The sequence below is a fragment of the Leopardus geoffroyi genome, chromosome E2, assembly GCF_018350155.1.
Source record: "Leopardus geoffroyi isolate Oge1 chromosome E2, O.geoffroyi_Oge1_pat1.0, whole genome shotgun sequence".
Lineage (NCBI taxonomy): Eukaryota > Metazoa > Chordata > Mammalia > Carnivora > Felidae > Leopardus > Leopardus geoffroyi.
In genome coordinates, this window is record NC_059335.1 from 57,642,439 (window position 1) to 57,667,581 (window position 25,143).

Sequence of the window (25,143 nt, forward strand, 5' to 3'; positions counted from 1 at the left end):
CCAAGGCCACCTACTCTCCCATCTCAAGCAAGCAACTTTCGACTCTTCAAGGAAATGGTCAGACTCCTCATCAGGGAAACGGGAAAACTCTTACTTACTCATCACACACACATCCGTCACGGATACGAAACAGTATCTGTGCCAATACGTGCAAAGCGTCCGCACGGAGCCTGGCCTTTGAGCAATCGAGGGGTCAGAACCCTCTGTGTTGGGGACGAGCAATGGGAGGGCTCGTAAGGGGCATTCTGTGTTATGGCTAAGCATTTGGACCTTATGGGCAAAAGCCACCAGATGTTCCAAAGGGGAGAGGAGTTGACGCCACCTGGCCCTGGGCTACGCGGTCACCGGGCAAAGGGTGTGGCACCCAGCAGGCGCTCACCCCACTCCCTGCAGAAGGAAAAGCCAAGATCAAGGGTGGGAAACGCCCACTCTTGTGGGGCAAGAAGGGAAAAGAGAAGCGGGAGCAGGAAATGAGAACAGGAGGTAAGAGACATAAAAGGAGAAGTATGTGTGTTTGCAGGGGGAAGCAGAGGGAAGGAAACGTGTTTTTTCAGTGAGTCGTGCTCACCGACAAAAGCTGGGAGAACACAGAGTGGAATAAGGACAAAGAAACGGCCACTAATTTTGGTGACCAGATTACCAAAGACGTACGCGTGGGGTGCCGTGCTCTAGGGGTGAGGGGACAGTCCCCAGAACGTAACAGGTGGAGAAATGATGGAAGATGAGGGGGCGGAGGGAACACCTAGTCGCTCCACAAGCAAAACTTTAAAAGTCTGCACCAACTCCCAGCGATTTTCAAGGAGCAAAAACTCAATTCAATTCGATTCAATTCAATTCAACTCAATTCGATTCATCGAAGACTCTTTCTGAACAAGGACACGCTACTTACCAAGCAGATGGACAGGTAGCAGCGTTCCCCATGGAAGGGGAAAGACCACAAAGTCCAAAGCGGGCACCACTATCACCCCAGAGACAATCCAGACGAGCCATCTCAAGCGTGCCCATGCATCTTAGGACACAAGGAAGCAAGGCAGTGCAGCTCAAAACCCCTCGGCGACACACGTGTGGGAAAAGAAAGCAACGAGACACTGTATATCGCAGAGAGCCGTGCAGGTAGTGGCTCACTAGCCTTCAAAGTGCCGCCTAAAAATCACAAACCCAACACTGTCTCTGGAACAAAGGAGGTGCTCCGTCATCGTTCGTTCGATGGGCGGACAGACTGCTTAGCGCTTTGCCACGTTCACAGCACTGTTGCAGATTGAAAGCTTCCTTTCGACCTCCTATTCCCTTAGACTCACTAGACGTTTCTCTCCTGACCTTTTGGCTGAAATTTCTGGAGTCTGTAAGTGCATGGGCCACAAGGGGGGTCGGGAAACAGCCAAGTGCAGAACAGCACGATAAACTGACCGCCGATTATACGTGCGTTGTGCAGCTGCACACGCAGAGGCCCCAGACAAGGGCATTTGTCTTATTCGCACCCCATCCGCTTTCTTTTGGTAGCAGCCAAGGTTCCGTCCTTGATCAAATTCTAATCTGGCCTTCTGAACGCTTCTTCACCTAGGTCTCAACTTTCGGACTTCTGTGTTCATCTGTGCGTTACTCGCGTTCAGCAAGAATCCTGCTAAGTTTAGCAGTTCGGCCAGAATCGCCCTCAGCCCTGACACTTCCTCTCGGCCACTCCCCACCCACTGGCCCCCACCTTGCTTCTTGACTATAAATTCGGACTTTTTCTTGTTGTATTCAGAACTGAGCCTGATCCCCCTCCCCCGTTGCAAACCCGCACGGTAATGGTCCCTACACCTGTCACACAGTCCCCCTGAATAAAGCCTGCCTTACTGTTCTTGGGCAAGTGTCAGAATAAATAGTATTTTCTCTAACTATAAATGCACCCATTTTCCTTAGAAACCACCCAACTGCCGCTCTCAGCCCCTGGTAGGGCTGACCCCATCCCGGGCCTATATTAATGCATTCTGTTTCTCTTCCTGGGAGTAGAACAGACCAGAAGAGGAGAGTGGATGGCCCCTTTCAAACCCTTTCTTAAACATCTCTGCTTGGGGCACCTGGGTGGCTCAGTCGGTTAAGCGTCCGACTTCAGCTCAGGTCACGATCTCGCGGTCCGTGAGTTCGAGCCCCGCGTCGGGCTCTGGGCTGATGGCTCAGAGCCTGGAGCCTGCTTCCGATTCTGTGTCTCCCTCTCTCTCTGCCCCTCCCCCGTTCATGCTCTGTCTCTCTCTGTCTCAAAAATAAATAAACATTAAAAAAAATTAAAACAAAAAACAAAAAACAAAAACATCTCTGCTAAGTGGTCAGGCAACCACTCCTGACATACCTCCCACGATGGGGGTCTCACTACCTTCAGTGACAGCCCATTCTAACCCAAGGACAGTCCTTCCTCAGGTGAACCTACAGTCTACCCCTGAAATTCCTACTGTCTGGTCCTTCTACCACGTGGGGTTGGGTGTGAAGAAGTGAGGTGGGCACGTGGCACAGGGCAGCCCCTCAAACACCAAGGACAACACTCAAGTCCCCTGAGATGCCTCTCCGAGCTAAAAATGCCCCGATACCTCAACTAATCCTCATAGGAGAGCTTTTGAATTCCTGGCCAGCCTGGATTCTCCTCCCTCAGCCCGGCCCAGCCATCTACCCTGGGGGCTATGGCCTCGGCTCTTTTCGAGGGAAATGATAAAGAGCCGACTCAAGTTGGCTTGAGGAAAAGAAATTGAACTGGCCCCTGGAAGCAAACGGCCTCAGGAGAGAGCTCCAGGCACGTGGCTGCACCTGAGAGTTTAAGCCACGCCCTCTAGGTCCCGCTCCCCATCTCTGGCTCTGCTCCCGAGTCCCCACAGGGTGCAAGGGTCCCGAAAGCTCCAGGCCTTCGCTATGCTAACAGGTCTTAATCCCAGAGCAAAATGGGCTCCCCCAGCAACTCTGTCCAAAGTATCAGGGATGCAGCCGATTGGCTCGACTTGAGTCACGAGGGCCCAACCCCGAACCAATCGGTCAACAGAGGACACGGCTTACTCTGAGTGGCCAGCGTCTTCCCAGCGGGGCAGTACGGAGTTAAGTCAGCTTCCCCGGAACTACACTGGCAGAGCGGGGATTACTCTGAAATGAGAAAAGCCCCCCACCCCAAGGATGGGACATCCAAGGATGGACAAAAATATCAAACCCCGCTTTTCCCTGTGAGTGAGGTTTTGAGCTGAAGACTCCAGGCTCAACAAAGCATCGTGGGAATATCATCTGCACCCAGACCCTCATCTAGCCAACATCACAGGGCAGCTACCCCAATCAAGCTTCACGCGGACACTGACCCCCAAGTTTATTTCAACCTATCCATTGGTGTGTGACACCTTCCAAGAAGGTTCCACATTAGCAACAACCATAGTTTTTGAGCCCTGAGGCCATACCAAGTGCCGCTTTGTATATATCATGTCAATGTATTCTCACAACAAAGCGGTGCAGTCATTATCCCCATCTTACAGAGGGGGAAACAAAATGCGGGAGTCTCGCCCAAGGTCACACAGCACCTCAAGGCTACAAGTCCAGGCAAGATACCCTGGCTTGACCATCGATGCTCGTACCCGATCGGCTCTAAACTATGGACCCACAGCAAACTGGATTCATTCCCAGGTGCTTGGTTCCTTTCCAAAATAAAACGGGCTTGCAACAGTACTTCGGGGTCCATCAGCAAAGAATTGGTTAAACAAGGTTACACTTACATGAGAGAACATCACGTAGCCATTTTAAAGGCTGGGCAATGACAATAAAACATAAGCTCTCCGAGGACAGGGACCTTCTGTTTCTATATTTATCCTCAGTGCCCAGAACAGGACCCTGCAGAAGAGCCACTCACATAGGTGGAAGGAAGAAAGGGAGGGAGGAAGGGAGGGAGGAAGGACACACGAATGAACGAACCCATTTCTGAGGAATAAAAGTGTATCTGAACTATATCCGGTTTCTGTTCTCTTCTTTTTGCTTAGTCTTGCTTTCTCAATATTCCACCAGGGACACACATTACTTATCGAGTACAAAAACAAAACGTGATTTCATAGACAGCTTGAGCCACTGATCGTCGCGTACCCATGATCCGCAGGCCCTCTCTGCCGCAATCAGAGAGATCACACATCCACTCAGCCTGGCAAGTGGCTCCCCTCGGCTCCCCCAGGTTCTGTCGGGGGCACGCCCTGCCCTCCAGCACAGCTGGCTACCCCTTTCCTCCCCATCGCTTCTTGACCCCTCCCACCTCTCTGGTGCTCTCAGACCACACAGGCTCCCGCCACACCAATTAAGTTCCACCAAGGAGATGAAGAAGATGACAATCAGTCATTAACATTTAAGGAGCGCTTAGGACATCGTCAGCACGGGGAGTTGCTTCCTTAACCCTCCTAATGATGACACTGTAGCAAAGGATGCGCAGGTAGGTCACGCAACTGCCCCGGGTCACATGACTGGCCCGACCCGGAAGCCAGGCCGGCCCGATGCAGCCTAAACCTTGAACCGCTGTGCCAACCGTCTCTTCCGCAGTCGGTGCTTATGGACTGGGCGTTACTGCGCGCAGACCCAGGCGAAAGGTCCAAGGCGCCGCCCTGGGGTCGAGTGGCTACTGGGGCTAATCTGGAGCTCTGGGCCCACTGGGCACGGCGCTGAGGCACATGCCGGGAGCTTCAGAACAGAAAACACAACATCCTCGTAAGAGCTACGAGAGTAAACCCTATAAAAAGTACCAACAGTCGACGTGCCATCGGCGGCCTGCGCTCTCCTTTTAAATGCGTTCTTTCGGCCAACCCTCCCAGTCACTGTCAGAGGTGGGCACCGCCAGGATGCCCATTTCACAGACTAGAACACCGAGGCACAGAGAAGGGGATGTCCTTGCCCAAGGCCACACAGCAAGCAAGTGACCCAGTTGGGATGTGACTCTAGAGATTTTCTAACTCCGGGCTGTGGAAATAAAAAACACACCCCACTATGCGAGCTCTCGGACCATCTCTCGTGGACTGAGGTGTGGGGCAAAAAGCCAAGAGTGGAGGCAGTAAAGCAGTTGGGGGGGGGGGGGGGGCAGGTGCATCCAGCATCCAAAGAGCCAGTACAGAGCACAGAGGGCTCCAAACCCTGCCAGCAGAAACAGGAAGATGAGCAACCTTCCAGAGAACAGCCGCAGCCAAGGAGAGGCCAGGCCTGGGGGTGAGGAGAGATGAGAAGCAGAAGCTGGGCGGGCAGGACAGGGCAGGACGGCAGCAGCCAGAGGGCACAGGGCTGGGAAAGAAGGGCTGGTTCCGAGAGAATGCCAGAAGCGGGCTGTCTGGGAGGAGAGAAAGCCCGGGAGGAAACGCCCCGCCCCACCGCCCCTCCCCCACCCCACCCCAGCACCTTTGGAGGGAGAGATGGAGTGATGGCTTCTGGCTTCCAAGTCCCCTTTGCACCTTGTTAGATGTTTGGAAAGGGGAAGGCTGGGCCAGAGCGAGAGCCTGTCCCCACGGCCTGGGCCCCTCAGGCTTGCAGGACACCTGCCTGGGAATTAGGACCACAGAGACCCCTCCCCGCATCACATAAGTGATGTATCCTGCAAACAAACTGGAAACTACTGTAGCACTAAAGAAGCCTCCTGGCTTGAAAATGAGAATCTAAACCACTTCCGGGGTACCTGGCAGGCTCGGTTGGAAGGACGAGCAACCCTTGATCTCGGCGTCGTGAGTTCAAGCCCCACGTGGGGTGTGGAGATTACTTAAATGAAACTTTAAAAAAAAAAAAAATCTAAACCCACTTCCTTAGAGAGACGAGGCCACGAACATGGGACTTGGAGCCAGCCTGCCTGGGTTCAAGTCCCAGCTCTGCCGCGTCCTAACTACGTGATGGCGGGCAAGTTACTTAACTGCGCTGGGCCTTGGGGTACTCACCTGTGGAAGGGGAACTATCTCAGTCATGGGGACAAGGCACGCCAAGTGCAGCGACTTGCGTGTAGAAAGCTACCGGCCTGTGCGTTCTGAGTCCTTTGTCACTGGGTCACGAGGACACGGCCGTGGTTTTCCGAGGGGAACCAGTGCGGACACAGCAACCATAACTCGTCTATACATTTGTCCAACAGATGGCTGGGGAAGGCAGGCAGATTTCCAGCCAAAGCAGACGGAGCTTCGGATCCCACAGCCCATTCATAAGATCAACGAGCAGCAGGGAAAGCATTTTTAGTTCCCCCGCCAGGCACTCCCCACTCCCATCCCTGCCACTGGGGGAAGGGTCAGAGTAACACGCCTGCAAGGCCCCAGGGGAGGAAGGAAGTATTCTCTGACCGCACCAAGCCCTTCCAATGGCCGTGAGCATCTGTTCAGAGTCTCTTCTATTGACAGGATGCACTTTGGTCCCTGGGTCACCTTCTCCTACTTGCCGGAGCGAACAATAGCTTCAGAAGCAAGACCCAGTCTGATGGCGGCGGCGGGGACGGGGGGGGGGGGGGGGGGGGGGGGGGGTTGGGTGGGAAGTGATGGATGGTCAAAGGGAGGAAAGAAACTGCTAGTTTTCTGTTCCTGAATTCAGCGAGGAGGGAAGCTGGCCGGTCGGACAAAGCCTCAGATCCGACCAGGCAAAAAATACTGCTAAATCTCCCGGTTGTCCACCAGATTGGGGGGGAAAGCCAAGAGTTTGTGCTTATGCTACTTGCAAAAGCATCCACCAGAGCGGAGGAAGGGTAGCGGTGGTACAGAGGCAGGGATCCTGAGTCAGGGGCCTGGGTTCAAATCCCGCCCCAGCGGCTCTCCACGAGACCCCCTTGGTGCCTTATTCAACGTGAGCTGTTACAGCATTTTTCACCTCTGATATTTTAGGTTTAATTTCTAAGCAATCTGTACGCCTTAGGACCGCCCAGCCCACAGCAGACTCTTCAGAAATATTCTTTCAATTAAACCAAAGGCAAAATACCATTTGGTTAAGGAAACAGTGAAGGAAAGGCGCGGCCACGTGATCCCGTGGCACAATTTCGTACGTTTTCTTCATTTCACCGTTGGCCGTGTAGTTTTGTACAGGCACTGCCCTGAGCATTTTACACACGTTGACTCAGTTACCCTCACAGCAGTCCTGAGGCTACAGGTAAGGAAACCAGGGCCCGAGAGGTTAAGTAACTCGCCCCCAGTCACACAGCCAGGAAGTGGCCAGTCGGTGATTCACACCCACTCTGCTGAGCTGGCCCAGAGTTCCTGCTCTAACCTCCAGGCCACACTGCCTTTGTGTGCACATCTGTTTCAAAGCTAGAGACCAGAGACCTGGAACGGGTCCCATTCCCAAAGGGGCTGGGCTTTTTGCCTCTACCGAGGGGTCTGTGGTTATATACACCATGCATTCCTTCCTTTCAATGGTTTAACACACCCCCAGGGAAGTGCACAAAGTTTACACATCAGAAGTATTTTGCTCAATGATTTCTCACCTAGGTACACACCTGTGTAATCACCTCCCAGATGGAAAGAGGAGACTTTTCCAAAAGCCCGCGGCCTTCCGTGTGCCCCTCCCAAGTCAATGGCTATCTACCCCAAAAGGAGATCACTCTTCTGACTTTTCACACCACACATCAGATTTGCCTTTTCTACAATTTCACATCAATGAAATTGTACTCATCATATGCCGTGTATTCTGTCCTATCTGACTCTATTTCCTACAAGTAAAAAACACACATATAACCAAAACACTGGCAATGATCTCGGGAGAAGGGAGGATACAGCTGAGTTTCTTTCTCCTGCAAGTTCCAGGATTGTTTTCATTTCGGCTCACTGACTGGTGAAGGTGGGGAGGGCGGAAGACGAGTCTGGAACCACACTGAGTTGACCCTTGGAAAACCAGTGACCCTCAGGGGGCAGAGGAGCCAAAGGAGCCATCTCTTCTGGAGAGGGTACTGTGGGAGCAAGGGAGCCAGGCAGTCCCCCCTGGTTGCTCTGGATGTCCAGAGGGAGCACGTTTCACGAGGCTTTAAAATCCTCAAATCTGGTTCCCCCAGCGCCAGAGGCGCGGTGGGGGTCGCCAGGCTCCTCCCAGCTTGGCCTCCGCAGAAGCTCCTCTTTCCCGCGTTGACAATTTCCCCCAAAGATCAGCAATCTCCCCCCCACCCCACCCCCTCGAAGGCGCGTTTCCCTACCTGTGCACTGTTGGATGAAGTCCTGATACTGTGCTCCCTGCTCGCCGGGGACGATGGTGGAGCCGTCATATTTAAAAGTCACCCTTTGGATTGGGAGAAGAAAAAACACACACATACACACATCAGCGATGGTAGCAGCCAGGTGCCAAGCTTCCAGCAGGACAATCTAAAGGATGCTCTGAATAGGGAGAAGCCAGCGCTGGCTTTCCAAGCTGTCCTGGGTTAAGGCTGCGGGAGACAGCACGGCATGACCCTTAATCCGTCCCGTTTGGAAGCCGGCTCAGTGCACCAGGCCCCTCGCGAGCCCGGGGAGCGGGGCTTGGAGAGCAATGGAAAGTTCCTCACCAGATGACGGCCGAGCAGTCGTCGCGCACCAGGTTGTACGCCGCCCGGCAAGCCTCTTTGTCGATCTTGGTGGCCATCGCCGCAGGGCCGCAGCAGGGACACTCTGCCCGGAGCGACCGAGCGCTCCCCGGGCCGGCCGCAGGGAAAGGAGCGCGGCGGGGACGCGCGGAGGGCGGGCGGCGGTGGTGGCAGCGGCGACAGCGGCGCGGGCTGCGAGGGGCGAGCTGCGAGCTGCGAGCGCGGCGGCGGCTCCGAGGGCGCACAGGGCGCGCGCTGGGATCCAGGCCGCGCCGCCACGCCCCCCTCCGGCCATTGGCCGCTGGGCCGTGGGGGCGGGGCCTCTTGATTCGCCTACGACCAATCCCAGTCCGGGCGGGTTGCGCAACTCCGTGGCCGGGGCTGGAGGAGGGGCTTTCTGCTCCTCCCTCCCCCTCCTCCCTCCCAACCCCCTTCTCGTTCTCCCACTCCCCCTCCTCCTTCCCCCCACTTCCTCCTCCCCAACCCCTCTTTCTCCTTTCCCTCACCCTTCCCTACTCCCTCTCCCTCCTCCCTCCTCCCCTTCCTTGTGGAAGCCCTCCTTATTCCCTCCCTGCTCCCCTCCTCCCCTCCCCCTCCTTGCTCCTCCCACTTCCCAACCCCTCCTCCGCCTCTTCTCTTACCTCCCCTCCCTTCCTTTCTTCCCCCTTCTCTCTTCCTTTTTAACTCTCCCCGTTATCTCCACCACTTACCCCTTCTCCTTTCGCCCTATTCTCTCCTCCTCCTCCCTTCCCCCTCCTCCCTTGTCTTCTGCCCTCCTCTTCCCTCCCACTCCTTGCCTCTCCCTCTTCCTTATTCCTCCTCCCCACCCCCCACCCCCCGCCCAGGCTGCAGAACTGCAGACCTCCCCTAGCCTCCAAAGGGGACCTCCAAGCGGGTGACTTAATGCAGCAGACCAAAGGAACTGACCCCACCCCGTGTTTGACTCCGGGTTCTAGGTGCGGAGGGACTGGAAAGAAGGAAGCATTTCAAATAGGAGGGGATAGCAAGTGGATTGCTTCCAGAACGCTGGTGGGATCACTGTTTACTTTGTGTTCTGGTTATTTGTATTCTGGTTATCTCCCCCTTTGGGTTCCTCTGAGTGCAAAAGCTGACTCATTCGGTCTTCCTCCCTCCCTGGCTGACTCACTCATTCATTCCTTATCCTGCCAGACCACAAAGACTAGTAACAGTGTCAAGGCAGGTAAAAAAGAAAAAGGGAGCAGGTGTTGCTATAAATAAAAAGTCAAAAACAAATTCCAGTTTGAGGCAGCCCAAAGCAGTTCCTATCTTACTCCTTCATAAACGTAATGATACAATCGACCGTTGGGAAGAAACAAAAAACTACGGCTTTAAGTGTAAATAAAGGAGACCCGCAGAAGTTTCCGAAGCAAACCCGGGAAGAAGTCTGAAATGAGAAAGGTCTTTCAGGCTTGACTCAAAATCCAAACCTAGAACCAAACAAGGACACATTTATATGGATAAAGAGTGCTCTTCAAGGAGAAACAACATAAACGACACATAGTGCCTCGTGCAAAGTGTGAAAACAAAAGACAAAGCAGGGAACAGTATTTGCAACTCAAATCACAAAGAATTCATCTTGCTGATGTATACAGAAGCCAATCTAAGCAAAAAACGAAAGCAAAAACCGGCCCAGGCCACGACCAGATAGATTAAATGGCTCTCAAACATATGCTCCCTTTCAGCCCAAATTAAGGCAGGACAGAGATCCCTTCAAAATAAACTAGCAGGTCAGCAAAGATCAAAGTTGGACAAGCCTGATCTGTGGTGAGGCTAGGGAGACCCAGCCCCTGTCCACACTGGTGGGGGTGCACGTGGGCATAACCCCCAACAGAGGCCACTTGGCAATGTCTAGCAGATTTACAAGCCTACGTGCTCTTGACCAGTCAAGTTCCCCTAGAGGTCAGTGGTGCCCAGGGCTGGCTGGACCCTGGAGTTAGCGTGGTGTCCTGACCCCACACTCGGAGATGCTGATGCAATTGATCTCAGGTCCAGCCAGGGGGCTGGGATGCTTAAAGTCCCCCTAGGTGATTCTCCTGTGCAGGTGGCGCTACAGCCGCTGCTATAGCCAGGCTCACGTGTGCGTAAATCTGTTCAAGGTTATTCATCGAACTTTATTTCCAGCCACAAAAGGTTAGGAGCGACCTAAAATGCCCAGCGGTAGGGGACTGGGTGAATAGAGTATGACACAGGTCTGCCGAGGAGAACCAATGCAGCCGTGAAAGAGGTGAGGGAGGGGAGTCTGGGGTGGGGAGAGACCTTCTCTATGGACTGATATGGAACATTCTAACCCGATACGTCATGAGCACACAAAGCAAGGTCCAGAACGGTGTTGCTCCCTTTTGGGGTAAAGTTGGGGGTGTAAATAAATATTTCTATTTGTTCAGACACGCTTAAAAGCCTTTGGGAGAGCGCACAAGGGTCAAAGAAGTCATACCTGTGACGGAAATGAGTGGGAGGCCAGATACCAGCGGATGGGGATTGAACCATCTGAATGCATTATATATTAAGTAATCTCCCCCTCCTCCCCCCGCAAAAGTGGCTCCCATCCAGAATATGACTCCACGGGCTCAGCATCCCTGTAGGAAGCACCTTGACTGTATTTCGCCTTTAACTATTGTTCTCCTTCTATTCGTTGTTGCTGTCGCCCCCTATTGGACGGAAAGCGTAAAGGGCTGGTTTTCAAGGGAACCGCGATTCTGAGCACCGCGAGGTCAACTCGGCCCAGCAAAGGCGGCAAAGGAAAACGGCACGCCGGAACTAAATACTGTGACAATATTGTTTAAACTGAAATCCGCACCCTGTACCCAGCAAGCTAATTCATGTTTCTTTAGAAATCAAATGACAATATTTGACACTTTGTTTAATGTACTGCGTCAAGAATTGGGCGAGTGGTACAAATGCATGCATGCATGCATGCATGCATTCATTCCTGGCCCTGGGCCCATTATGGTTCCAAAGGGATCGCAAACTCACTCGCCTGCAGGGGGCAGGCACGGAATATAAATGAGCTAAGATCTTCCTGCAATCTGCAAGAAAAGCGTTTCTGCGAAAGGTGATCCTCTCTGTGGCGCCCTCCCCTGGCGGTCACTTTCAGCTTCAGAGCTGACATCCAAAGGGAACCACTGGTTCTCCGCTTTGCCCTCACTGGCATTCCCACGGCAGGAACCTTGGCATGGCGGGTGCCAAGCCCAATTGTCTAGGGAAAGCAGAGCAGAATACCCGGACCTCTCTGTGAAAGCTCTTGATCCTTAAACTTTGGCAAAGATGTTCCATTTAAGAGTTGCCTGGGTGCAGGGGCGCTCAGTCGGTCAAGCGTCCGACTTGGGCTCAGGTCATGATCTCGCGGTTTGGGCGTTCGTGCCCCGCGTCGGGCTCTGTGCCGACAGCTCGGAGCCTGGAGCCTGCTTTAGGTTCTGTCTCCTCCTCTCTCTGCCCCTCCGCAATTGTGCTCTCTCTGTCTCTCAACAATAAATAAATGAAAAAATTAAAAAAAAAAAAAAAGAGTTGCCTGGGTGCAAATCTGAGCTAGACAAATACTCTCGTGGCCTCGTGGGGCTTACAGTCTAGCAGGGGAGCAAGCAGTTATTTCGGGGTGAACGCTGTTGGCTGCTGACCACAGAAGGTTCTCCTCGAATAGACTTACACAGTGGAGGGCAAGTAATGACTCCATGACAGGAAAGCCCAGGGCTAAGGGGGCTTCGGGTGTGACAACTTACGGCAGCGGACCCCTCATGCAGATGTCAAGCGTTCCTCTCGAAGAGGCCTTCCCCAGCATCCCAACAGAAAGAGCCCCTTCTAGAACGTCCGCTGGTCACTCTCTATCACGTAACCTCCTTTTGTTTTCCACGGCACTGATCTCTATCTGAAATCGTCTTCTTTGTTCATCCCTTGCCTTGCCTATTGCCCTCCACTCCCAGAAGAATGTCGGGTCTGTGAGGGCAGGGACACTGTCCGTCTCCTTTACCATTGTACGCCCACGTCCGAGCACGTCCCCAATCCCAGACAGACACACGGTTCGTCGTCATTGGACGGGTGGATCTCGGATTAGGCAAGAACTTCTCAGCTATGACGCAAAAAGCACATGACCCAGCAATTCCAGCCCCAGGAATACACCCAAGAGAAATGAAAACATACATCTACATAAAAACTAGCATGTGAGTGTCCACAGCAGTGTTGTGCACAATGGCCAACGTTCCAGAATTTTCGTCTCCCCCAAAAGAAACTCCGCACTCATCGGCAGTCACTCTCCTGGCCCCCCGCTCCCGGCCCAGCCCCTGGCAGTCATGAGCCTACCTTCTGCCTCTCATGGATTTGCCTCTTCCTGATGCTTCGTACGGACGGATTCCCGCCATGTGATCTTTTGTGGCAAGCTCCTCCCATGTCGTGTAATGTTTTCGAGGTTCCTCCAGGTTGTAGGACGAACCTGCACCTCTTTGCTTTCTATGGCTGAATAAATATTTCATTGTATGCAGAGACCCTATTTCGGGCGTCCATTAATTAGTTGGTGGACATTTAGGTTTCTGCTTCGTGGGTGCACAATTTGTGAATAGGTGAAAAATCACTGAATTGTACACTTAACAAAAGGTTTGATGAGGTTTTTTAAAAGAGTCAAGGAGGGGGTGCCAGAGAGGCTCCGTTGGTTGAGCGTCTGACTCTTGGTTTCAACTCAGGTCGTGATCTCGAGGTTCGTCAGTTCAAGACCCACATCGGGGTCTGTGCTGACAGCGTGGAGCCTGCTTGGGATTCTCTCTCTCTCTCTGTCTCTCTCTGCTCCTCTCCCATGCATGCTGTCAATCTCTCTCAAAATAAACTTTTTTAAAAAATTGATAAAAATAGTCTCTCTCTCTCTGCCTCTCCCCCCCACCTTGTGTGTGCTCTCTCTCTTTTTCTCAAAAAAAAAAAAAAACAAAACAATGAAGGAACATTCTCCAGCTTGGGCCTGAATATCTGGGTAGGCGGAGGGAATGAGTCCAGTTTGGGACAGGTGGCATTTGAGCTGCCCGTGGGACAGCAAAGTGGGGACATCCAGCAGAACCACAGGGCTGCAATGGGACAGAGAGTGGGCCAGACATGCAGATCTGGACGCTATGGGTGTGTAGGGTGGGGGCGATCAGGCCAGGGATGTGTGAGATGGCCCGGGATGCTCGAGGGAGAAGAAGAAGGTCTAGGGCAGAGCCCAGGAGCCCCAAGGATCCCCAGCCCCTTAGGATCCTTTTCCTAAGGGAACAGGAGCCAGTGAAGCAGACTGAGAAAGATTTTCCAGCGGGAGAGGGGGCATTTCAGGAAGAGGGGAGTGACCAGCATTGGACAAGCTGGGACCCATCCCTGTGATATTTAGCAGGGAAGAGATAGGGGTTCAGCCAGGGGGGCGGGATGTAAGACAGTACCCAAAGTTTTTAATCTGTTATTGACCCAGGAACGGACAACGGACAGAAACTAGGGTGTGTGAGCCCCACCGTGCGTGTTGCACAGCATTGCCTCTTTCGGGCCCAACCGCCATGCCAGATGGACGAGTTACACAATATATACAAATGCGTGATGACAGTAGGGAGTATTAGTAATAGTAATTATATGGCGCGTACATTATATGGTGATTATATTATGCAATATTAGCCAGAGTAACGTCTTCCTAATGAGTGTGTGCCCGGCGCCGTGTTAAGTGCTTTGCAACTACCTTCTCAGCTAATTCTCACATCCACTGGGGCGACCCTGTCACTAACACCCCGACATAGATGAGGGAGCTGAATTCATCCCCCAAGGTTGCACAGCTAGAACATTGCACAGATACGAATTGAACCCAGGCGGTCTGCCCTCAGGGGTCTGAGCCTCCCCACCAAGAAGCAGAGTTTGGAGACCTTGACATCGATCCAAGGTAGCTCAGCTATACATGCCCTGAGACAACCAGAAAAATCTGTGCTGGCCTTTCAAGACCATTCACTTGTGCATGGGTTTTATTTCTTTCACTGCAAAAACCTTACAGACTTTGTAAGGTCGGCGTCCTGGTTTCCACATTTTCCTTGGAGCTACCAGTTGAAAGAAAGAAAGAAAGAAAGAAAGAAAGAGAAAGAAAACCCACCTCAGGTGTAATTAGAGATGGGAATAAAACATAACCCTGAAACTTGCTGTTCTCAGCAAGGTGGTCGTCATTCTGAAGCAGGTGCCTTACACGGAACAGATATTTATAGCAAATGATATTTATACAATCGGTGCTGAGCTCACCCATTGTCAAATCTCTGAAAAGAGGTTCCCAGGAACGTTTGAAAAATGAAGATGCTGGGCCAGTGACTGAGGGAGTGTAAAACAGAGCTCTTGAATGGTCTTTTTCAGGAACCAAGCCATCAGAGACAACACCGCTCAGGTTCCAGAATCCAGCCGGAAGGCACTGGAAAGGCAACGTGACCTAGGGTCTTAGCTGCTGGTGAGTAGGAAAGTGGTCTAATAGTTAAGGGTTTGGACAGGCACTCTCCCAAATCTGGGCTCTGCCATACCTTTCCTCAGCCTTAGTTTCCTCTTCCACAAAATGGGTATCTCCCCACCGAGGAATTCTTTGAGTATCACATGTGGAAAATGCGTGTAAAAGACATAACAGCGGCTGGTATTTTACGTGCCAGCCCCCACATCTGTTTGCAACCTTAAACTACTTAGTAGGAGTCCCACGTTGCACTAGAGTCCACAGGGAAGCGTAAACTATATATACACACAGCTGACCTTTGAACAACGTGGCTTTGAACTGTGCAAGTCCACGTGGGTGTTTTACGGTACAGCACTATAAACGTATTTTCTCTTCCTTGCGATTTTCTTAATACCTTGTTTCCTCCGGCTTCATGTATTGTAAGCACACAGGGCCTACTACATATACAAAATATGTGTGAATTGGCTGTTTACATGATCGGTAATGTTCCAGTCAACAGTCAGCTATTACTAGTGGAGATTTGGGGGAGTCACAAGTTATATGCAGGTCTTCACCTGTGCAGGGGTTCAGCCGCCCTAACCCCTCATTGGTCAAGGGTCAAGTGTATATATACACCGGCCTTTTCCCCCCTCCTGCCGTCCAGTCTCTACCAGTGTCCCCCATTGGCCAGACCCAGTAGGAAGCCACTGACCAGGGAGCCTGGGAAATACAGCCGGGGTGGGGGAGGCCCTTCTCCCACCCCCACAGTGACGCAGAGCACAGCAAGGGGGAGGCGCAGACCTGACTGGCTCTGGAGGCGCACTCCTGCCCCGAACGCGGGAAGAGGGGGTCGTGCTTTACGGTGAGCGGTCAGACCACAGTTTGAGAATTGCGTGCTGGTGGGGGGACCACGCTTAGAGGAGGAGCCCGGCTGACACAGGGCAGTGCTCAGGACAGAGCGGGGAGAGAGGCCTCAGATGCAGTATATCCTGCAGGAGGGCAGTCCTCACGGAGGACGGGAGAACTGCCTCTCCATTTGGCAACTGGGCGTCTTCGTGCATGAACCTCCGGAAAGCAGATGAGAAACAGTTACCGGAAGACAGACTGGCGCCGGGATAAAGAAACTCTTTCTGGGGCGCCTGGGTGGCGCAGTCGGTTAAGCGTCCGACTTCAGCCAGGTCACGATCTCGCGGTCCCTGAGTTCGAGCCCCGCGTCGGGCTCTGGGCTGATGGCTCAGAGCCTGGAGCCTGTTTCCGATTCTGTGTCTCCCTCTCTCTCTGCCCCTCCCCCGTTCATGCTCTGTCTCTCTCTGTCCCAAAAATAAATAAACGTTGAAAAAAAAAAAAAAAGAAACTCTTTCTGATGCAGACGGAATGGGCTCCTCTGTGAGGTAGCGAGTTCCCCGTCGCGGGAGAAGAATCACGAAAGTTAACTCTTGGTCTAATGATTGTTGCTATTCTGAACTAGTTTCTACTCTTGGCATGTCAGAGAAGTTTCAGGGGCACCTGGGTGACTCAGTCGGTCTAGCATCTGACTCTTGATTTCACCCCAGATCATGATCCCAGGGTCCTGGGATTGAGCCCCACGTCGGCCTCCACACTGAGCACGGAGCCTGCTTAAGATTCTCTCTCTCTCTCTCTCTCTCTCTCTCTCTCTCTCTCTCTCTCTCCCCCTCTTTCAGGGCGCCTGGGTGGCTCAGTCGGGCGTCCAACTTTGGCTCAGGTCATGATCTAACAGCTCCTGGGTTCGAGCCCCGCATCGGGCTCTGTGCTGACAGCTGGGAGCCTGGAGCTGCTTGGATTCTGTGTCTCCCTCTCTCTCTGCCCCTCCCCCGCTCACGCTCTGTCTCTGTCTCTGTCTCAAAAATAAACATTAAAAATTTTTTTTAATAAAAAAAAGATTCTCTCTCTCTCCCTCCCTCTGCCCCTCTCCCCTACTCACGCTCTACCTCTAAAAAAAAATAAATTCAGGGGCGCCTGGGTGGCGCAGTCGGTTAAGCGTCCGACTTCAGCCAGGTCACGATCTCGCGGTCCGGAAGTTCGAGCCCCGCGTCAGGCTCTGGGCTGATGGCTCAGAGCCTGGAGCCTGTTTCCGATTCTGTGTCTCCCTCTCTCTCTGCCCCTCCCCCATTCATGCTCTGTCTCTCTCTGTCCCAAAAATAAATAAAAACGTGGAAAAAAAATTAAAAAAAAATTATATACATATATAAATATATATGTACGTATATATATATATATATATATATATATATATATATCTTCTAAAAAAAAAAAAACAAAGACAAGAAAAGAAAAGTTCAAGTGACGCAGCGACTCTTATATCATCAGCTAAATTTTCACACTTTCTGTCTTCTCTCCCCTGAACAGGGTATAAATTCCTCAGAGGCAGGAATGTGTCTGTAGAGCTGCCTGACTTTAGGCAAACACAGTATATGAAAACCTGCGTTTTCCGGTTTTGCTGAAAACAGACAAGCCTGCACATCTGACGCAAAAGTTTTTCCAACAGTAATTTGAACTTTGAATACTTTCAGGTTCACAGGAGATGTTTTCGGAACCATTTATTTCACGCTGGAGAAGGGAAACCATTACAATGGGGAGGCCCCACGGGGAGGAAGAAATTCATGCGGACAATATGCAAATAAGAAGCCACAACTGTCTACAGGACACAGCGAAAGTGAGCGTCCCTTTGGCTTGAAGCAACCATAGCAGTGACGTGCCGAGAGTAAAGACAGACTGTTCGAGTTAATTAACGGGGAATATTCCGTGTGGTTCAAGGAATGCAATACATCAGAAATCAAATATTCAATAGAATTAAAATGAAATCCATTTAAAAACCAGTTCCCGGGGCGCCTGGGTGGCGCAGTCGGTTAAGCGTCCGACTTCAGCCAGGTCACGATCTCGCGGTCCGTGAGTTCCAGCCCCGCGTGGGGCTCTGGGCTGATGGCTCAGAGCCTGGAGCCTGTTTCCGATTCTGTGTCTCCCTCTCTCTCTGCCCCTCCCCCGTTCATGCTCTGTCTCTCTCTGTCCCAAAAATAAAATAAACGTTGAAAAAAATAAAAATAAAAATAAAAACCAGTTCCCTGTTTGGACATTTAATAGGCAGAGGAAAAGGGAAGACAAACTAGCAGAGAAAACCGGAAGAGCAGGAAAAAGGGAAGACAGAGAAGTTTGGAAAGACAAGGAGGCTTTCTTATTCTAGAAATCAGGACTCCGGTCAATCAGCAAAGTCGATATCAGTTCCCTTAGCCTGGAACCCACCCCTTCCTAGATTTCCTAGAGACAACATTCGCTCGTTCTTGTCACCCTCAGATTCCCACGGTGTATGCAATGCTTAATTAAATCAGTTAATGACAATGACAAACACAACTGCCAGGAACAAGTTTGGGCACAAACGCACCCAACCCTAGATAAGCATTGAGACCAGTTGGTAGGGGAAGGAGTCCACAGGTGCAGGGTTGAGCGTGCTACCGTGTTTCACAGAAGAAACAGGACCCGTCTGCTAACCGAGGGAGTCAGTTGGGCAGTCCCTATCAAAATAACACCAGCATTCTTCACAGAGCTAGAACACACAATCCTGAAATTTGTATGGAACCAGAAAAGATCCCGCCTAGCCAAAGCAATCTTGAAAAAGAAAACCAAAACAGGAGGCATCCCAATCCCAGACTTCAAGCCGTAGTACAGAGCTGTCATCATCAAGACAGTGTGGTACTGGCACAAAAACAGATACTCAAATCAATGGGACAGGATAGAGAACCCAGAAATGGACCCACCAGTGCATGGCCAACTAATCTTTGACAAAGCAGGAAAGAACATCCATGGAATAAAGACAGTCTCTTCAGCAAATGGTGCTGGGAAAACTGGACAGCGACAGGCAGAAGAATGAACCTGAACCACTTTCTTACACCAGACACAAAAATAAACTCAAAACGGATGAAAGACCTCAGTGTAAGACAGGAAGCCGTCAAAATCCTCGAGGAGAAAGCAGGCAAAAACCTCTTTGATCTTGGCCGCAGCAACTTCTTACTCAACACGTCTCCAGAGGCAAGGGAGACAAAAGCAAGAATGAACTACTGGGACCTCATCAAAATAAAAAGCTTCTGCACAGCGAAGGAAACAATCGGCGAAACTAAAAGGCAACTGACAGAATGGGAGAAGATATTTGCGAACGACCTATCAGATAAAGGGTTAGTATCCAACAATCTATAAAGAACTTCTCAAACTCAACACCCAAAAAACACATAATGCAGTGAAGGAATGGGCCAAAGACATGAACAGACACTTCTCCGAAGAAGACACCCAGATGACCAATCGACACATGAGAAAATGCTCCACGTCCCTCCTCATCAGGGAAATACAAATCAAAACCTCAATGAGATACACCCTCCCCCCGGTCAGAATGGCTAACATCAACAACTCAGGCAACAACAGATGTTGGCGAGGATGCGGCGAAAGAGGAACTCTTTTGCATTGTTGGCGGGAATGCAAGCTGGCGCAGCCACTCTGGAAAACAGGATGGAGGTTCCTCAAAAAAATTGAACTAGGGTAGCACTACCCTACGGCCCAGCAATTGCACTACTAAGGTATTTACCCAAGGGATACAGGAGTGCTGTTTCGAAGGGACACGTGCACCCCCATGTTTATAGCAGGATCATCGACAATAGCCAAAGTATGGAAAGAGCCCAAATGTCCCTCGATGGACGAATGGACAAAGAAGATGTGGTATATATAGACGATGGAGTATTACTCACCCATCAAAAAGAATGAAATCTTGCCATTTGCAACTACGTGGATGGAACTGGAGGTTCTTATGCTAAGTGAAATTAGTCAGAGAAAGACAAAAATCATGACTTCACTCCCATGAGGACTTTAAGACGCAAAACAGACGAACATAAGGGAAGGGAAACAAAAATAATCTAAAAACAGGGAGGGGGACAAAACATAAGAGATTCTTAAATATAGAGAACAGAGGGCTGCTGGAGGGGTGGTGGGAGGGGCGATGGGCTAAATGGGGAAGGGGCTTAAGGAATCTACTCCTGAAATCATTGTTGCACTATATGCTAACTTGGATGTAAATTAAGAAATTAACTAATTAATTTTTAAAAATTTAATGGTAGGGGCGCCTGGGTGGCGCAGTCGGTTAAGCGTCCGACTTCAGCCAGGTCACGATCTCATGGTCTGTGAGTTCGAGCCCCGCGTCGGGCTCTGGGCTGATGGCTCAGAGCCTGGAGCCTGTTTCCGATTCTGTGTCTCCCTCTCTCTCTGTCCCTCCCCTGTTCATGCTCTGTCTGTCTCTGTCCCAAAAATAAATAAACGTTGAAAAAAAAATTAAAAAAAAAATTTAATGGTAAAAATGCTAAGCTTTATGTTATGTATTTTTTACCATTATTTAAAAAAAAAGCACATTTAGTTGTTTTTTAAGGTGTCTAAGATTGAGACATTTAAAAATTTTGAATGTGGTTTGGAACACTTAAGGGAACTTAAAATAACTAAATTTGGGGCGCCTGGGTGGCTGAGTCACTTCAGCTCAGGACATGATCTCACGGTTCGTGAGTTCGGGCCCCACGTCAGGTTCTGTGCTGACAGCTCAGAGCTTGGAGCCTGCTTCAGATTCTGTGTCTCCCTCTCTCTGCCCCTTCCCCACTCCTGCTCTGTCTCTCTCTGTCTCTCCTAGATGAATAAACATTGAAAAAAATTTTTTTAAAGAACGAAATTTGTAAATGGAGTTAATTGCAGGGGAAATTTTAACCCACTAATTTATGAGTTGATTATTAACAAAAGAAAACCAGGTTGAAAAAAAAAATCAGGTGGAAGTTGGCTAAGAGAGTCATCTTAAAAGATAAATGTTTATAAATTAAAATTTGGGGGCGCCTGGGTGGCTCGGTCAGTCAAGTGTCTGACTCTTGGTTTTAGCTCAGGTCATGGTCTCATGGTTTGTGGAATCGAGCCCCACATCGGGCTCTGTGCTAAAAGGGAAGAGTCTGGTTGGGATTCTTTCTCTCCCTCTGCTCCTCCCCCCCGCAGGCTGGCTCTCTCTCTCTCTCTCTCTCAAAAAAAAAAAAAAAAAAAAAAGTTTGACTAGACGTTAGAAGTTAGGGATGACTTTATGCATTAGCTCATTTTGTTTGGTCATCCATTTACTTTTTCGTTCAATAAAGATTCCTTCCGTGACCTGATAATACTCGACGTGGTGCTTACGGCAGGCTAATTGGCAGGGTCACTGTTACTATGTCCTTTTTTATTGAAGGGGAGTCTGGGGCACAGCCACCTGTCCATTGGCACACACATGGCAAGTAAAAAGTGGCCAGCCTGGAACCCAGACCCTCGGGTGCTTCCTCTATGCAATGCTGTGGGTTCTGATTCATCTTCCGCTGGGACCAAAGTTCAGATCCTCTGTGGTGACAGTGTGAGACAGAAAGGAGACAACTCTAAAAGCCACTTTGGAAAATGACAGAGAAATGGACAGAAAGGCACATTTTCCCAAGGGAGAGAGCCACAGTGAGGACCGCGGACCCAAGGCACGTCTGATAGAATGCTGAAGAGAATTTCTGAGTTAGAACCAACAAGGGCTACTGAGGCACCCCGAGCCAGCAAGAATGAAGCTGTCAGTCCCCTGAGCCTGGGGATGGGGAGACAGGAAGGAGTGTTCCCGCAGCCTGGGGGGCGGGAGCCTCGGATGGGGATTGCTACAGCTCCTCCTTCCTTGACCGGATGTTAGTCAGGCTCTTCTGAGCCCTCTCCTTGATGAGGCCTTGACCTTGGCTCCCATCCTGTTGGACTTGCCAAGCCCAGATTGGGCAAAGAATCCTGCAAAGTCAGTTCAAGGAGAATCCGCTGACCCTTGGTATCTGATCGAATTCCTCATCTCCCACCTGTCTTCAGCAAGAACTGTGCCCCCCACCATGACTCCTCCCTGTAAGGTTCCATCCAGGGCTCGCCACCCCACCCCCCATCCAGCTGTAAACCCCCAGCTGTCTCTGCTGTATTCAGAGGCGAGCTCAGAGCCTCTCTCCTATTGCCATGGTCTTAAAACAAGTCTACTTGCATCTTTAATGACTGTCAGAATAATTTCTTTTTTAATAGGATGGCCTGACAGGAGCCAGGGTCATGGAAGGGAACAACCACTGACGGAACATCAACCCAGAGCAGGGAGTGTGCAGGAAAAGAAATGTCCCAACCTCTCCCTTCCCGCCCTCCAGTCTCCTCGTGCCTTCCATTGGCTGAAGCCAACAGGACGTCCACGGAGAGGGGGCCCAGGTGATGTCCGTCAATGTCAAACTTCTAGGATCTGGAGAACCTGGAGAACGGATTGGGGAGAGGTGTGGGGGGCGAGCCAATGGGGAACAATCAGCCCACCCTGCTTGCCAATGGGTGGCCTAATTGATGGGATCAGAATTCCTTTTTCCTTTACAATGTCCAGAAGTCGGTGAGATGAACACAAGAAGAAGGGGCAGGGCCAGGAGGAGAACATGGCAGCCAGGGAAGGATTGGTGCCAGCCCATCAACGGCGTCAGGGGAAGCAGGCAGGGGACAGGGGATCGACACACAGACCAGGCCAGCCAAGTCTTCGGAGGCCCGGGAGGTGACCAGAAAAAGGACTTTGCACGAGATTGGAGGTCAACAAGGCAGAGAAGACGTGTGGCAGACAGACATGACTCCACAGTTATCATCCTAACCCAAAAAATCCCAGCACGGGTGGACTTTGGCCCCCAATCTGCTGGATGAGAAACGGTCACTTGGAGAGGTACACACCCGTCCCACCCCCTCTCCCTACCCAACCCACGTCACTGCACGGGCCTGTCCGATGCACAGAGCTGCTTTGTCAAAAGCAAAGTGACGGGGAGACCCAGCCAAGGCCAGGTACATCTTGCCTTTGACCCTCAGACTTCTCAGACACCATGGCATGCAATATTGCAGAGCCCTTTGGGGACTCACACAGGCACAACCCAGAATTTGGCCACGGGGTTAACTCCCACGGCCTCCCCTTGAGCAGTGGGGCCCAGGAACTCACACACAAATGTGTCCTCGTTTTGTCTCCTGGAAGGACAGTTCTGAGCTGGATTGCACAGGCTCCCCAGAGGTCCCATGAGATCCACCATGCAGTCGCCCCTGCATGGGGGCAGGGCATTGGACAACTCCATGGTATATCCCTCTGATTCCCTGTTCCGCACCCCCAACCCGCATTCCTACTTCCTGGAATCACATGTGTTATGCAACTTGGAAGAGAAAAATACGAAGCTTTCCAGTTGAGCTCAGCCTTCCGGGAACAAACCACATGGGAATGGCCTGGCCTTGAGTACACAGACTCATAATCCAAGATTCTCAGTCAACAAATAGGTCTTGTCTCCAGAATGCTGCCACTCGTGAGTCTGAGGGAGTACGAGAAGGATAGACCCCATATGAGTTCGGACTCAGTTGTTCCAAGTGAGAGAAACAGAAACCGTACTGACATAAGCCAATAGTTTGGGAAGAAAAAAAAGAGGGGGGATGTAATTCACTTCTCTTGCAGTGTAATTCACTTCCTTCCATGCAGAGAATTTCCAGCTTACACCTTCCCTCAGCGATAAAGAAAAGAGGACTTCTCTCTCCCCCCCCCCCCCACAACTGTATAAAAATGCCAGGGAACGATTCTGATTGGCCCAACCTGGAGGACGTGTCTACCCTTTGAGCCAATCACTTGTCGCCAAGGAAGTGGGCTGCTGTGATTGGCTAAATATGGGTTATACGCCCAGGCCCGTGGGTGGGCTTCTCAGATCGGCAACTTCAAGAGAAGCTCCCGGAAGGGACTTTGGGGAGGACTCGTTTCCTAAAGGACGATGCAGCCCATGCTGTTGGCGTTCCGTCCGTATTCCTCCGGCCTCCCTTCTGCAGCTGCCGGTACCTGAAGGCCTAGATCTGAGGCCTTCGATTCTGTCCCCTGGCCAGGCCGGCTGGAAACGCAGGCCGGTTAGCCCTGCGAGCAGCTGTCAGCCAATAGGCGCCAGGAGTGTTGTGTAAGTGCCCGGGCCGCCCCACCGCTGGGGTGGGAAAGCTCCAACGGGTGTGTTCTCCACTATTTCCGAGAGTTCCCTGCGCGTAAAGCTCCGGCCACCTTCGGCAGTGGGGCTGGCTTCCTTCGTGCCGCGAGGACCCCTTCCCTTTGGCTCTCTTGCTCCTTCCTCCCAGTCAGCGTTTCTGCACTTTCCAAATCAGCTGCTTGAACTTGGATCTTAGCCTTAAGGCCTGCGCCCGGGGAACCCCGGCGATCGGGTAGGGGGCAGGGCCGTCCCTGCGCAAGAAGGGCAAAATAACCGTTGGCACCCATAGCCCTGCTTTCTCATTTACCTGTCCATCTACAGAGCTTTAGGTCGGGCGTCTAAGAAGCGGATCTCAAGACCTGGATTCTCCGCCCTGGTTTGCGACGGGAGAGCCCTCCGGAGAAACCTGTAAGGAACAGAGGAAGTAGGACAGGGCAGGAGGAAGCCCAGCCAAGGGGGATCTCAGCTCATTCCCAGAAAGAGCTCTGGAGCTTGACTAGAAACACAAAGTTATCCCCTCCACCTTGAGGCAAGGGGGCCACGGCTTTGTACTCTGATACTGGTCAGCCAGAGGCTGCAGGCTGCCCTCAAGGGGAGGAGGTTGAAAGCCTCTCGGCGGAATATTCTGGGTATTCACAACTCGGACGTTCACAACTATTCCCAACGGATGGGATCTGGGGGAGGCCCGGCCGCATCTTCTACTTGTGGATTGCAGCTTGTAGGAAAAGGAGCCTCAAAGCTGCTAAAACTCGACACAACAAATATATACTGAATGTGGCAAAAAAAAAAAAAAAAAAAAAAAAAAGGATACAGGCGCTTTGCGTTCTCCACGTTTATGGTGCACTTGTAGAACTTAAAATAAAGCTGCCTTGGGGCACCTGGGTGACTCAATGGGTTAAGCAGCTGACTTCGGCTCAGGTCACGTCTCACGGTTGGTGGGTTCGAGCCCCGCGTCGGGCTCTTTGCTGACCGCTCGGAGCCTGGAGCCTGCTTCAGATTCTGTGTCTCCCCCTCTCTCTCTGCCCCTCCCCTGCTCACACTCTGTCTCTGTCTCTCTCAAAAATAAACATCAAAAAATTTTTTTTAAATAAAGGTGCTCAATCACCCAGTGCCAGACGCGCAGCTCAGTGCTGACGGGTTTCTGTGTTCCTGGAGTCGGCGTTTCCCGCTGTTCCCCACAAGCTCCCCTGGTTGAAGCCAGGTTGGGCCCTCCCTGGACTCACCTGCTGCCTCTTACCCCG

The 25,143-nt window shown here is 51.6% G+C and overlaps 1 protein-coding gene across 1 annotated transcript in view; it reads right to left on the bottom strand.

The window, feature by feature from the left end:
- The window catches only part of COTL1 (coactosin like F-actin binding protein 1), a 36,606-nt gene extending 27,387 nt beyond the window's left edge, over nt 1-9,219 (bottom strand). The window contains exons 1-2 of the mRNA XM_045439869.1: nt 8,459-9,219; nt 8,114-8,196 (exon numbers count right to left, since the gene is read on the bottom strand). Coding sequence (XP_045295825.1) covers nt 8,114-8,196; nt 8,459-8,535 — 160 coding nt within the window. The 5' untranslated portion in view covers nt 8,536-9,219. The remainder of the gene's footprint in view (nt 1-8,113; nt 8,197-8,458) is intronic.
- Between the last annotated feature and the right edge of the window lie 15,924 nt (nt 9,220-25,143).